Below are 15,852 nucleotides of genomic sequence, written 5' to 3'. Positions count from 1 at the left end.
GTAAACCTAATCAACAACTCACGGCACATTCTTTCTTGCAGAGGGGCCGAATATACAAAAACTTTGCCCGACCAGAAACGCACATCGTTGTGGGCAGCCTCCTATTTGCACAGTTCAAAAAGAATACGACAGACGCAATTTTGTACTTCGGAGCAGCTATCAACTCCGTAAGTTTACGCGCTTGTGTTTCCGTCCGGCAACTTTGACCAACCCCATAACGTTGACTCAAAACTCTGTTTTACTCTCTCACATATTTTCGCAGATCAATCTGAAGTATAAGACAGTGAAGACCCTGGAAGTCGAAATTGTCGCCATCGCATTTACGTTTTACGAATATGTACGTGTTTCACTCTACCTTTTTTCCAGTCCTTTTCCTCAGTGCGCCTTTAAGAATGGGAAATCAAACACAGAGCGCGCCCTCTTGCCTGTGGAATTCGCTTGCCGTGCAACACTAAACTGTACAACAGACACATTTCTTAACTTTATTAAAGGAGCAATGAGGTGACATTTAACTTCGCTAGAAATCCTGCCTCGTCTGTCAAGCTGTCTAAAAGGAGTCACCATGCAAAATATTCTAGCTCTGCGGTGCATTATAGCTGTGCAAGAGCATTTACAAAAAAAAAAAAAAAAACAGAAGAAGAAAAAGAAAAAAAAACAGCCGGAGAAAGCAGCCGCGGGTGGCCGACACGATGCTCTCGTGACGTGGTGAAGGTCACCTTCCTCACAAATGAAGGGGACCATCTTTTCTCCTCCTGCAGGTGAGGATATCAGACGAGCAGTATAAATGGGAAATTCGGAAATCTACCTTTCTCACTCCATTAAGAGACCACGAATAACAGTGATAAGCACCGGAACTTTTGGCGCGCTTGACCTTGCGCTATGCCGCAAGCGTCCCGCGGGTGTCCGACTCCTGGCCGCCCCGGCTGATATCCCCGCCCATTTATGTCCCTGTCAGTTGCCAATTGCTTACATCGTGTGGATGCCCTAACCGTGAGCCGCCCTTTCAAATTTTGGTACTGGACTCTTAAAAATGAACTTCACCGCACTAGATTCACACTAGATTTGTTGAAAACTGGAGGAGGAGCCTATTTTGTGCTATTATGCACGGCACAAAATAGGCTCCTCCTCCCGTTTTCAACAAATCAGGGGCGAGAACGTTGTCATTCGGGATGGTGGTTGGCTAGTAGCGTGCTATGTGGTGAAGTTCATTTTTAAGAGTGTGGGCACTCCCAATTAGATGACACCGTGACACTTTGCCGAGTGTCGTGCCGGACAGGGGTAGAACCCTAACAACACCATAATATGCTCTGAATATACAAATAACGTCTTAGCGGATTCGTACGGCCGATACATATTATTCAGATATCCATCGGACATGTGAATCCGTTGGGACATTATTCGTACGTCCAGAGGATATTCGGTGTTACTGGGGAATAAGCGAATTTACATTGACGTGATCTTGCATTCCACGTTTCAGAGAAAAAAAAAAGTGACAGACCTGCATGTTTCGATAAGAACCTTGAAACAACAGCACGTATTTGGACAATGTTGTTCGCTTTTGTAGCCAGTGAGGCGCTTTCGGTGAATGCAAATGGTGCGCCGTTCATCGCCCTGTTCAAAGTGCCCTGCCCAAGAAAGAAACTTGAAGATTCATAAAATGTCGTCTTATTTCTTCTTTTTTAGGGCAAAGAGGAAGCGAACTTTGTGAAGTTTTACAAGGTGCAAGGTGCAAGCTGGAACCAGTATGCCGACATTCACAGCACGCTTGCTGCATTCAGAGATTTTTACAAGAACAGCCATGCCAACATATTTTACGGAGCGGATTTGCTTTCCTTTGTCACAGGGTACGTTGTAGACTTTCACGACCATCATGGTGCTCAGCCGCGAAACATTAATTGTACTCCGCAATTTTTATCTATGTCACGCCCAATAACAAGACTTCGAGAAAACAGTCAAACAAAAATACTTCCTCGGATAGAAAGCCGTCCTTTCTATCCGACTTTGCCCTAAAAACAGATTTTGCCACAAAACCAACCAAAAAGACTGCCAAAGTAAGCGACCGAGCAGTGTGCTCTACGCTGTTCAAACAGAACTTCACCACATAGCACGCTCCTAGCCAACCATCATAGTGATATCATTCTGTGCATTGATTTGTTGAAAATGGGAGGAGGCGCCTATCTGAGACACATTATGCTTTTCCCAGATATGCGCTTCCCCTTGTTTTGAACAAATCATGACACAGAATGCTATGATTTGGAATGATGGTTGGCTAGGAGCGCGCCATCTGGTGAAGTTATGTTTTAACAGTGTATGAACGAGTGTTCCAGACGGGTGCAGAAAAAAAAAAAATTGTCTCTGGCTGTGTGTGTGTGTGGGGGGGGGGGGTCGCGGATGCTATCGCTCTACCCGCCGATAAGCCGAGTAAGGAGGCGCACACCTGTGCACGGAATTCGAATTGTTGAATTGATGAGAGAAATAAGGTGAGGTAGTTTCTCCCGTTCCAGACAGCGACGCCCGATGGGCTGTAGGCTCTCTCCGGACGCAGTGCCCCGACGTCCTTCTTTAGGACATACGTACACGGACGCGTTCGGGAAAGGATAATGCAGCTTCAGCAGACGATTGCAGAAATTGCATGGATGGCCCGCTAGAGAGCGCCGTGTTGCGAATGTCCCACTGCATCTTGGGATCTAGTTTTCATGAGTCAGACTTCAGACAGAAGAAGTAGAGCGCAAACGGTTTCGGTTTTCCCCCCGTCCGAAGCAGCAGGCAGGCAAGCATGAATGCAAACCATTTCCCACGACGCATTGCGCGATGCGCGTGACTTGGGCGACGGAGGGCCCCCTGCGGAGCACAAGGGCAATATCTGAAATCGCCCACCCGCCGAGTAGTTTTCGCAAAAATCGACGTACGAAAAAAAAAGAAGAAGGAATAAATAAATAAACGGGTGGAAGGGGTTGATAGATGGCATGCATAGGCATTGGTATACGACCTGTATTGGACAGCCTCCGAAGGTTCGATGGGGACTGCAAAACCTCGAGGGGAGGGGGAGGAGAACACGTGTCGCCGGTGTTGCAGGACTTCATATAAAGAGCGTAGATATTGAAGATGGGACGAATCCGAATCCAATGTAGGTTCCGCGAATCCACGAATCTTATGAATCGCAGATCTTTCGAATCCTTCCTTTAAAAAAAAGAAAGAAAAAGTTTTAAAAGGTCCGTGGGAAATACACTTCTTGTGAAAAGAATTTTGACGCACAATATGATATATTTGTTTAAGAAAAACAAATTGAATAATAGTTCACTTTCAGAAAAAAAAACATACCTATATACTTCTCAAATATAATTTATTCAACATGTCGTTCATCGACTACAGGAAATACATAAACTCTCTAGTCTGAATTGTTTCCGTAAAACTAAGAAACAATCAAAGGCAAAACCGTGTTACTTTTAAACTCGTAATGCAAGAGTTCGTACCGCTAAGCTTAGCTGATAGCATAACGTACCCACAGCGCACCAATTAGAAAACGAGGCCTGTGCTCAAAGGTGAAACACGTAAACGGCACACACACCAAGCGTCCATGTACGTCACTTCGCACTGGCGCCTCAGCTGCCTCGATCAGCCTTGGTAGGAGCGGAGAGTGACAAAATCCCTTGCCAATGGAAGCGGCGGAGCAAGCGTTGCCAACAGTTTTCGGACCCGCGCCTGTTTTCACGGTCTGAAAATACGTGACGTTCTCTGGGCTGATTCAATATGGTTGCCTCCGGGCGAACACATTGAGAGAGTGAGAGCCCCGTTCAAGTCCTCTCCTCGCTGTCCTCCGATCATCCTCCCCGCCTTTCCTTCTAGACTCTCTCCGTAGGATTTCTATGTTCCATGGGAATAACGTTCAATCTAGGGTCGTTTTCTCTGCGTGCGTGCTCCGGACATCTCAGGCCTTCCAGCGAAGCCTTCCTTCGATGTAGCCGGAAGGTACTGCCACGATAACGTGCTCGGCCTTGGTTCGGTTATCCAAGTTCAATTTGACTAGAGTTCAAATTGCTTTGACCAAACTTTCCGAAGAGCGCATCTGTACGCGGATGAGAAAGCAGACGAGCTACCATATGACCGTTGGGGACCGGCGTATCCATTTATTGTCCATGTATTGTGTCGTATTATGTCTGTTTCTTCCTATACAGGCGAGATATGTACTCCCTTAACGGAAACGTGGTGACTCGCGACGTGGCGGGTAAGTTGACGTTGAAATGGATTGACTTTCTGTTTAAAGTATTAAGGCCCCATACGCCACTCTACAACATAGACACTGTATGCAAACCATGGGAAATCTGATAGGATGCCCCAGTATTGTCACCGGGAAAGGATACACCGTTTGAAGGCGTGAGTGAAATATCACCCGGTAAAAACACTTCCTACGGATATTCCCTTCGCCCATATCTCCAGTCAGGGACAAGATGACATGAGTTGCGCTACTTTCTCTCACTGCATGAAAGGCATAACTGTGCACAGCACTTGAAAATACCAATGCCCATTCTTCTGTGCATGGAGCAGCAACCTTTTTGCTGCACGCTTACTTTAGGCCCGTCCACCTATATGGGTAGCAGTTGCGACATTAATACTGCTCTTTCTGTAAATGAACTATACTGTATTACAGACGTATACCTGAAGGACAGTTGGAGCCGTAGGTAGAATCTGCGAAGAACAAGGTGCACTAGTCAACCCCTACTTGTAAACCTCTCTCGCCTCTTCGACGCTTAGAAAAAAACTTTGTCTAATGTCTACGTACTTTTTGTGGAAGTGTCAATAAAATGTGTTTACAGAAGATAAGGACTTTATAACCTATTTTGACTGGGCATGTTTATAAATTCTATAGTCACAGCCCCATTCTATAGAAAGTCTATTCAACCAGCGCATAGACGTTCTATACAAAATGTACACCTTCCTTTAGACAGCGAATATTTACTTGACAGCTGGAGCGTAAAAAAATGGAGTGATCTGGAGTGTTAAAAATATTTAAGAATCAGTAAACGTCCTACCAAAACACCCATCAGAGCCAATAAATAACAGATTTTCAGTAGAAATCGGCATTCTTAGATTCGATTTTTTCTAGAAAATGTTCGTGTAGTCATATAAGTGGAACAACTGCAAAACCTACCGCATCAACTGCAAAAACAGCATCTATTTTGCTCTGCTAGTTTCTTTTATAAAGTTATCTAACGAAAAAAAAAAAAGAGGCCTGTACAGTGCTTGCCTTGAGAGCCTCTGCGAATTCTAGAGTCCTGCACGAAGAGCCAAATTGAAGAGTGAAGTGCCTAAGATAAACTCAGTTACGCATACACATAACGCCGAAGTGAGGAAATGCTTGGAGCATTAATTCACCATCGACATAACGTCTTCGGTTCCTACTGCTTTTGGTTGACATTCACTAGGTCCACCGAAAGTCAAGCATGCGCAGTGCCACGCAATCGCCCCCGCGTTCCTCTCTGTTCTCTCTCTATCTCGCAATGAATGGTCCGTGTAACATTCTGCAAGGGACTTGATTGGGAGGACTACTGTTACAGCCGACACCACATTTCTACTGAAGTCACCACAATCCGTGCTGCTGTAGCATCTCAGTTGTAAACTTCTCAATATTAGCAACGTATTCATTAAGAATTTTACACATTTGTCATTACATTATTATTGCGCTTTCTCAAATCTCGTCTAAGTTGTGTACATACATGTGTCTGTAAAATGCCTATACGTCTCACGTGTAGATGTAGAAAGCAGCGCTCGTTAGAAATATTTCGCTTCGTGACAATATCATAGCTTGTCAATTGGAACTGTAAGATACTGGACTCCCATTGACAAGCTATTATTTTCTTAAAAACCAGTGCTGCTTTCTATTTTCTATACACGCGAACCATAACCATTCTATACAACTGCTATAGACACCATGTATATACAAAGGTTTTCATCTACGTTGTATATATATATGTGCCTGTAGAACTTGTATAGAATGATTTTAGGTCGCGTGTATAAAAAGTAGAAAGCAGCACTGTTTAAAAAAATATAGGTTGTGAACGGGAATTCTGTACACTTCCGTTAGATTAAGTGGATAGAAAGTAGCAGTGTATGGATAATAGACACAGTCTATAAATGAAGTTAATAATTCTATAAAGAGGGGAAGCCAACTTTTGTGAAGGGGACACCACAGCGTAAGTGGGCATCATTGTGCTTGGCCCTGATAATGCTGATAGTTTCATTATTTTGTGTTAAATAATTCAGCTGCACTCGCGTTGAAATTTGCCTTATCGCATATCATCTTCGCAGGTCTGGCGTACTTAGCGGGTGTATGTGACTTTTCAAAAACGTCTGTGGTGGAAGACAAGGCTTGGTCTTTCAATGTAGTGCGTCTTATGGCCCACGAGTTGGCTCACAAGTAAGTAGTATAGAAGGATGTGGTGTTGCACTTACGGCAGTCGAGGAAGGTCAGTTAGAAGGACGACTATCATATTTAACTTGTAGAGACACTGCCCAACGAACCTAAAGAAACTGTCGAGGCTTTTCCCCCGTGCAAAGCTATACTAACATTTATTCGGCGCCGTCAGTTTGTTCGCCCTATCCCTCAGGGCTTTTGCCGTGTTTAACGATGTCGTACCAACCAGCCAATGTTTTAGCCTTGTTTAGCCTTTTAAGATACCAACTGTACGTTTTATTGGATGGGGTGAAAAAAAAAAGTCCAGTTAACGTACAAATACACAGTGTATTATCTGTTGTGCGAACTCTACGACAGGCTTTAGGCAGGCCAACTCTCGACATTCGGAAACGTTGCCCAGCTAAGGCACAGCAGCTAAGTAATTGCTATCCAGGTCACTGTTACACCGTTCTCCGCAGAGGAGATACCACATGCCTTTATGAAAGAATATTTGTTAATGCAATAGAAATCCTATAGAAATAAGTCAAAAGAGTCAATAAGCATGTTATTAGAATTCTATAGATTTTAAATGGAAAATTCCTGGGAGTTGCTTTGGACAACTAATTTGGATTTAAAACACAATTCTGCTCTGGACTTCCTTTGGGCTTCCTTTTGAAAGTGAACACACTCTGCTTTGAACATCTGCTGAAAGACATTGACTTTTCTTTTGATTACTTCCTCACCCCTGTATATACCACGTTGTCTCGGGTTGCCTTGGCCACAAATTTAATTCAATTTTCTGTGAAGTATTAAGGAACAGGAAGGCAAGAGCACATGTGAACTAGTGTACTTTATTGAGTCAGTTCATTTTCGAAAGCATTTACGCGAGGCTTTCCTTGGTCGTACGTAGGCTGGTGCTTGTCCACTTTCCACTTTGTGTTCCTTGAGGGAAAGCAGAATTTTCAGCATTTGATTGAAAACAGAATATTGCTCTCCTAAATATTTTCAAATCCGCTGTATGTACACGTAATATGGGTATATCACACATCCCCCACGCCTACCCACAATATGTGGGCAAAAGGTGGCCATTTATACTTCCATTGATTAATTATACACCAGTTATGCTACACCGTCATCGTGATAAACAGTGGAATAAACAAGTATCCCCGACTGTATTATGCGCTCTAATACAGACGGTGTGAACCATTAGGTATGCAACTGAAATCGTCTATAGGCGCTTGAAAAAATAAAAGATGAGCTGAGCGCTATCGGACAAACACGTGCAGTGCATCTCGCTACATGCAGCAGCTACAACTACTTTTTATCATCATCAGATTTATCCCTCCCTTAATACGTTGAAATAAATAAAACATTAGAAGACTCCCCTGTAGCCACAATATAAGCCTCGGAAGCATATCTGTGTCGGAAATCCATTTGACGACGAATTTCTTTCCTCGCAAATCGTCTACGTTTTACAGCATCCGTAAATCAGCATCAACGTCCTGGAAGTTTTCGATCGGATAGACGTGCAGCGTGCCCACATTGGAACACTTCACCAAAACAAAAAGCCAGTTGAAACGCGAGAAAAGAAAAAAAAGTAGAGCTAACTTGTCAGAGAACTTGTAAATGGCGCCACGACACTTTCCGGCAAAATGGCAAAGAAACAAACGACGAAGGAACGGATTGGCTTGGTTTGGGAACTAGACAATGTTGCTCACCGTGATTCACCAAGAGCAAGTAATGGAGCAGGAAAGGTGCACGCTGAAAATGCCAATATAAAAAAAAAAACTAAGAATAAATACCAGGTGTTACCAGAATTAATGAAAGCAGAAACGCGAGCTTTTCCTTTTTAATAATGCAGCGCAAATACTTAAGTATTAAGTACCGGCATTGCAGGTGTGTTCGCCGATCTGGCTCAGTCGAGGGGGGGGGGATGTTTACCCACGTCTTTCTTGCTCCCTTCTTGCATAAGTCCTAATTTATTGGACTATTTATTTATTTATTTTACTTAACTGCTGTGAAATCATGCAGGGATCTCTTGACTTAATCATTCTCAGCCCATTCACGGGATTACATACGTTTGTGCTATCACATGAAGCCCCCGTGCCTTTTTCTCTTTCCTGCTCGAGGAATGCGTAACCCCTGATCGCGTAGCCTGTGACCGCAACAGTAATCCACTTTACATTTTCCCCTATATTTTCGTGTTTCTGTCGGAACATCCTTTTTTGGTCGTTCTTTGGGCTACCTACTGACTTGTCTTTTTTCCAAAGGGAGTCAATAAATTTCCTTTGGCGCGGCCTCTTTAGACTTTCAGGAAAAAAGAAAGGCCAAAGACCTCCTACAGAAACTGTGTGGACAATTCTCTACAGGAATTGAAGGTCAAAAGAAAAGGCAAAGAAGCCAAAGAATGTTTCATCTTTATTGACAAGGGCAACACCTGCCAATATGCAGGGCGTTTTTTATCGTTTACAGATTGTATATCGTTCGCAGAACGTTTTTGCTCCTTAGTTACATTTGCAGTCGGACGTCCTTTTGAAAAGAGTATGTAACTCAAATATCACCAATTACTATAATTTAGTAATTACTCTTTGGCTACACACACACACATAGAAATACGATGATGAGATGATGATGATGATGATAGTTACGGAGTTTCAATTAAAAGCGAAAATAGCAGAATAGGAAACAATGAAAGCTGAGCTGAAGCGCAGCTGACCGCGCTTAATCTTGTTCCCAAAAATGTTTACCCAGTGTTTTCTTCATTTTAGTCTCGGGTGTGTCCACGATGGCGAGGAACCTTATGAGCACATGGAAGGCCATCCAGGCGCGAAAGGATGTCCCTGGAATGATGGCTACCTGATGAGCTACGTAACACAGGACAACAGACAGTTCCAATTTTCCCACTGCTGTGCTAAGCAGATACTGTTTGTTTCCGAGTAAGTCGTCGACAGAACAACGAGACACGTTTGCAGCTTGCGGTGTTGGTGAGGATCCTTGTAACCCAACTGACGCAGTCGCGTGACCGGAGGTCCGGTATACGTGCCCATGATATATATGAGCACCTCTCTAGCATGTTCTCGAGATTGAACCCGTGCGGGAAGTAAGGATAAAGCGAAAGCCACACCTAATATATTTTCGTGTCCGCGATAATGTGCTCAAACGTACCAAGTGAGGGGGGACGGGTCCCGCTTTTGCGCTCCTGCTACCGCTGTCCCGCCAGTCTGCTTTGGGACGGCTGTTTCGTCCCGTTTTGACTGGAACGATCCCCGAATGGTAACAGATGCGGTTGGACAAGGTAGAACGGTAGAAAAGCCAGTGAAATGGTAAGCAAATGCGCAATGGTAAGCAAAATGGTAAGCAAAAATTTGCTCGCTCCTCAGTACGTAAAATGCAGACGGTAAAGAAATCAGACTCAGGATACAAATTCAAAACCAACCGCAACGGGTAATGACGAAGTCCGTCCTTCCTTCCTTCATTGCGTTCTCCCCCAATTCGGATCGCACTTTCAAAGGCCACGTCATGGCTTCCCTAATTGGCTATTTGCATCAGCAGCAGTCGATGGGTCCCAGCATTACCTCTCTATCGGTAAAATACCAGGTCATACCCCTACACTCCTTCCGTCACAATCCAAAGCTTGCAAAAAAAAAAAAAAAACTCTAGGAAGAGTCATTGGTGGATCCTTTAGACGTCCGTTATCATAAGCCTTTGGTTCTTTCTTGTGCTTCTTCCGTTCTGTTTTGCTTGTTTTCTTTGATTGTTTGTCTTGCTTCCTCCTTTCTCTTTTGCTTTTTTTTCCTCTTCTTTTCTTCTCTCTTTTTTTGTTTCTTTTTCTCTCGTTCCTTCTTTTCCTTCCTCTTATTACTTTTTGGAGTTCGTGTTAGCGTTTAACACATTTGTTTTTGTTTCGTTCCCCAAGTTAAAGCACACCTTCGACGCACGAGGCGGCAGTGAGCTCCTTCACACTCTCACATTCGGGGTGAAGGAAAGACGCGTCTCGCAAGATGCGCGATGAACAAAATAAAGAAAAAAAATTGTGTTCCTTCACGAATTTTTTGCAGATGATATATCAAACGGAGTTTTGTTCTGAAAACTGCTCTGGCATCAGATGAGCGAAGGCACCAGATGTCCTCATTGGGACAACTTCGTATCTTTTGTAATTAAAGTTAATTACTGAAAGTTAGTTAAGACATTGCCTTGAGAGTTTGCTAATGCCCTCCTAAGGAGTGCCCGTCAGCACACGGTGTACTGCAATTGACTTAATCTCGGAATAAGTGAAATATATATATATATATATTTTAAAATATGTTCGCACTTAGCTGTGACACCCTGCATGTGTGCCGGAGGGATGGGTCAGACCAACTGTATAGTAATTGGAACAATTTTCAACTTCTTCAACGTGAACAATGCGGATGATCTGGCCTGTTTGGATTGTCTGGCCTGTTTTGATTTGGTGGCCTCCACGTAGGGATGGCGAAAGCGGCTGTTTTTTTTCTCCCTCTCTCTCCTTCTCTCCTTTCTTTCTGGGGGATTGGGGCGTTCTGCTTATGGGAGTATCCCAATTTGTCGTGTGATGAATTATATTTCTCCCTTTTATTTTTATTTCCGCCTGCAATAACATCATATGAAGCATCTGGGGGGGGCGGGGGGGGTTGTTCATACTGGAGCGATATACCTCAAGGAAGGACGCTAAGGGCCTATACTGATATGTCGCCGTAGCGACGCCGACACCACCAGTTCCATATGACTTCGACGATCCTTAACATCAGTGTTCTCGATTCTTCTCCAGGCTCGCCGACAAGCTATGCCTGTACTACAACAACAGCGGGAAAAGCGATCGTGTTAAGACTGACGCTCTACCAGGAGATAGAGTATCGCTGGATAAACTTTGTCAAACTACCTTCGCACACGAAACGGGCTACACGTTTAGGTTCGATAGGGTAAGTATAGTACGTCATTTTGACGATACCAAAAATTTGGATGCTTGACCTATCGACATCGGCATGCACATGGCACAGCATTGTGTCCGGTACGGCAGTAATTTATCCAGAACCCCCTACACCCCCCTAACACCGTCCAAAATGTTTAGTGACCCCCCCCCCCCCCTTAACTTTCTCACCTGTGTGCTCCCTACAGGGGCTGCCCTTGCGATTTCAGCTTTAGACACATGTCGGTAATGATATGCTAAGCTGTAATGACGTAATTATAATGATGACCCCCACACCCCTAATTTTTCCCGACACCCCTCCGTGCTTGGGATTCTGGATAAACCACTGCGGTACGGCGTTCGTGACTCTGAACCTGCACGGCATGCTTCCATTACTTTGTGCACTGCACCCCCCCCCCTCCCATTTGGTTTCTCCAAGTTGAATTTCATGTTAGGTGAAACTGACATATTGCAGAAAGCCGTAGCCGATCGGTCCCAGCTGATTGCAACACTGTTGCTTTCTCGCTCTTCTCCGATATGGAGATTTGCGCATTAGTGAAATTTAATTCGCAGACATATAGATCAATCTACACTGCTGACCTGCGACATATTGTGACCCTGGCTAATTGAGCTTCCCCATATCTGCCTACGACGGGATTTTCTATATTCCCGTCTATCCTCAACGCGCACTAACTATGGAATACACACACTGTCTTAAGCCGGGACGGACTTGTTGAATGCATTGCGATTTGACATGTGCCAAAGTAATAGCTATTCAACAGAAAAGTTGAAGTGTATTTCCTTGCCTGCATGCAAAACCCTGTTGGATGCCTGCCTTGCCTTTCTCTTCTCTTTTTTGTTACTTTGTATTAAACATATTCCCTTCTTGTTGGGTGGTTTTCCTCCAGTTCACCGATTACTCCTCGTATTTCTCATCTTGGTTTGAATTCCATGAGGGTTGTTTTATGATAACTGTGCACATTTAGTTAGTTTAGTTTAGTGTTTAGGTACATTGACAGCGTGCATCAATCGATCGTAGTCGTGTTCACTCTACTCTTGTTTTATAGCCTGGCATTTTCTTTGAATTTAGTTGAGATGTCAAATGTTGTCTCACAAAACTATATTCGTCTACCTATTATATTACGCGGTGTTACATATGGGACTGCGTAACAGGCTTGTCCTAGCAGTCCCATACTGCTGACGACAAATAAACTATGTCTATCATATTTCAACGGAGTCGCTATCTTCCTCCTGGAATTATCGTGAATATACAGGGAACAAACAAATAACTCAGGTTACCACGAGCAGCAACATGTGTATACGGAAGTGTACATGTGACCTTTATGATGATGCCGTTTCGATTACGTGTACCTTCGGCATCCTCTAGTCTCAACCTGTAGGTAACGTGACGCTGACGCCGCCTGCACTTGTATTATTCATTTCAGAAAACTGGCCTTTCTGGAAATGGATGTAAGATTCCTTGTAAAAGCAACAACTACACTGTGGGGTATAATACGTATTGGAAGAATGGAAACGCAAACGGACTGGACGGTTCCCGTTGTGACCGTGTCGACAAAACTAAGGTAATGTGATCAATATTAGTATCCGCGCCATTTCTCGATTATCCGGAAAGCTCGGGAGCCGTTCCAACGCGCCCGGATAATGAGTTTCCGGATAACCGAATCATACAAACTTCCGGGGAAACCCGAACAATTTGGGAGGCGTCTTATATATTCCTGAAAAGGAAACAACGAAAACAGTGTTACATGCGGAGTGATGATGATGATTTGGAGTTTAATGGCGCAAGGGCAGCTTAGGCCATAACATGCGAAGTGAACTGCTTGGAATTAATAGGCACGTGTGTAACAAAATTTGGGCCACAGCGACTGCACCCGCTGTGTCACCCTTCTCTTCAAAGAACGGTGATGTCTCAGAAAGTTGGACCCGCGCATATGTTTTTGTCTTGTTGCAAATGTCTTCGGCATAGGCCAAAAGACAGACCATGCTTTTGGATGGCCTGGGCATTGACGTCCATATGTGGATTTCTTGAGCCCGGTGGATACAGGGCACCTTTTCCTTTTCCACGCACACTAAAAGGGACCTCTGAACGACCTATGGAGAACGGGGAGTGAAACAGTACAGAATGACTGGTGAGATGATGTGACACTCTTCCGGAATAATGCGAACACAACACATGCCGGGAACTGATGACGTTGACATTTTGGCGGATAAGCAAATCAGAATGACGTACGCCATAGAAGATTGGTTCTGTACTTGCTCTCCGGACACGGATAAGAAATTCCGGATAACCGAGACAAAACTCAATGGAAGGAGGTTCGTTCGTGGTAATGTGGTCCAGAAAACAAGTTTTAAAGCCCATTGTTACAGCAATAGCCGTATGAGGGAGGTTTCGGCGGCAATAAGCATGACTATGGCGGACATAGGAGGAACAAAATTCATGACGTCAACGGGGCATGGTGTCATAACATCACGTGGGATAGCGAATGCCAGCAGTGACATAACATCACACACCCGTAACGTCACACCGCCTGCAGCACCACAATTGTCCGGAGCTGTGCACTTGTCGTTATGTACCATACCCATGATAACGGGGCGGCCACGCAAGGGGGCGTTTTGTGCGCCGCCTAGCTTTCTCTGAAGAACCAGTATAGAAAGCGCTGGTGTCGCTGACGCACCAATCACTTCCAACATGAAAGCGCATCAATCTCGCCCTCGGGAAGAACATTCCCGTATTCGGAACGTACCCATACTGCCTCGCCTTTCCGGCATATTCTATTGAACATAAGGGTATGTTGTAGACCTTTCCAAAAAGCAGGTGTGAAAACAGTTGTCTAGGTGTGTGTTCTAAACACAACCGTGAAACCATTCAACCCCATATAGTCCGAAAATGGTACAGCTTTCGCTTTCACTACCTCCCACACCATGGGAGAAATATGCCCATTTTCTTCTAGTTATTGCTCTCTCTCTCTCTCTCTTTTTTTGTTATTTTTGTTTGGGGGGTCAGTAGGCCATGATTTGCAGACCGCGAGTGAAATACTCACATGAAGTTTCTCCACATATGAATTGCGTGCGCTGGCGCGTGTTTGTGAATCTTTTCTTTTACTAACTCCATTTATTTTTCGCATGGGTGCGCACAGCGAACCTTGTTACAGTAATATCCTGATGGGCTAAGCACATCCTTGTGTTGGGTTGTCACATACATGAGAGCAGACAATGCAACCGAAGGGCATCAGTCATGGAAGCGCTTGAATGCATTCCAGTTGACATGTAATTGCATAGTCTCTGACAGCGTAATTAAATTAACTGAAACTCAACTATACTTGTCGTTCGCTTGTAAGTTGCCACGGAACCTACAATATTTACATCTTCTCATGATTGATTACAGCGGTGCATTCGAGGAGAGTGTAAGTCGCACGAACGCTGCAAGGACTGCCACAACCGTACGTCACAACCACAAGCGCCGCCAACAACAACAACAACAACACCTGCTCCGCGGCGAAGGTACACCTGGACTTATAAAAGAAGGAACTATTAAACTTCACTTCTTGTTTGACTGTCCTGTTTCATTTGGGGAAGATACGCAAAATCTCTATGTGAATCATCTCTGGTGGGAATATGGGTCGCTTGACACAGTATATTTAGGGTGTGACCTTTGGGGTGAAACGACTTTTTCTTTCTCGTTTTCATCAGAAAGAAAACGTTTCTGTGAGTCTAGGACCAAAATTTTACCTTCGTCGTGCGAGGAGTTTTCGCGGGACCGAATTTAAACGGAGCGGTGAAGGGAGTACAGCTGGCCTCATATCAGGTAATAGGGCGACTAAGCCACTAGGAGCTCATGGTGCCCGTTCGCATCATTTATGGGTCTCCCGGAGGAAAGGGCGTCCGGGGGTTTTTCCTTTTTTTTTGTACTTTTGTTGTACTTGCTTATTATGACCTCCTTCCTTGAAGCGAGGGGAAATTAAAATCACATTTACACTTGTCATTGGTGACTTGTGGGCGGCTACGCCACGACAGGGGTCCCCAAATCATCCATTCATTCATTTTGGCAACAGCGTTACGGTAGCCGCGTGGTCCAAATTAAGAAAAAAAAGAGAGAACTAATGTATTTGCTGAGGATAGGCTCACGCGGACTCAATTGCTGCCTTGAGGGCATTACTGCCACGTCAGAGGGTCAAACCCTAAAGAAAATGCCATTTGCCGGCTTAGGGGTCTCCCAACCACGCCAGAGGCCCAACATACATACAAGGACCATTGGCTGCCAATAGTTGCTATGCCTTATTACCATTTTATTTGCAGCTTTTCTGAGACGTCGTCTCGACTGCACCTTGTGTCACTCACTTGCGGGTGCAGGACCACGCCAGTGGTATTCACATTCATCCCACTTAAACACATGACTCATATCCCCAAAGGAAATAATTCGGTCATTATTCTTTTTTTTTCATTTTGTGGTATATGGATGACTATGTAATGGATGGGTGATAAGGTAAGGGTGAAATAGGGACAAACAGAGTATAAC

At 44.4% G+C, this 15,852-nt stretch overlaps 1 protein-coding gene across 1 annotated transcript; it reads left to right on the top strand.

The window, feature by feature from the left end:
* LOC135366479 (A disintegrin and metalloproteinase with thrombospondin motifs like) lies at positions 1–14,889 on the top strand. Its single transcript, XM_064599188.1, has 9 exons — positions 1–167; positions 263–337; positions 1,684–1,844; positions 4,176–4,225; positions 6,307–6,415; positions 9,160–9,327; positions 11,178–11,328; positions 12,761–12,898; positions 14,722–14,889. Exons 4-9 carry the CDS (start codon positions 4,183–4,185, stop codon positions 14,869–14,871), a joined length of 759 nt encoding a protein of 252 aa, XP_064455258.1. The 5' UTR covers positions 1–167; positions 263–337; positions 1,684–1,844; positions 4,176–4,182; the 3' UTR covers positions 14,872–14,889.
* Positions 14,890–15,852: the final 963 nt, after the last annotated feature.

This window comes from Ornithodoros turicata, chromosome 8 (genome assembly GCF_037126465.1).
Source record: "Ornithodoros turicata isolate Travis chromosome 8, ASM3712646v1, whole genome shotgun sequence".
Lineage (NCBI taxonomy): Eukaryota > Metazoa > Arthropoda > Arachnida > Ixodida > Argasidae > Ornithodoros > Ornithodoros turicata.
This window is presented reverse-complemented; position numbering and strand designations above follow the sequence as displayed.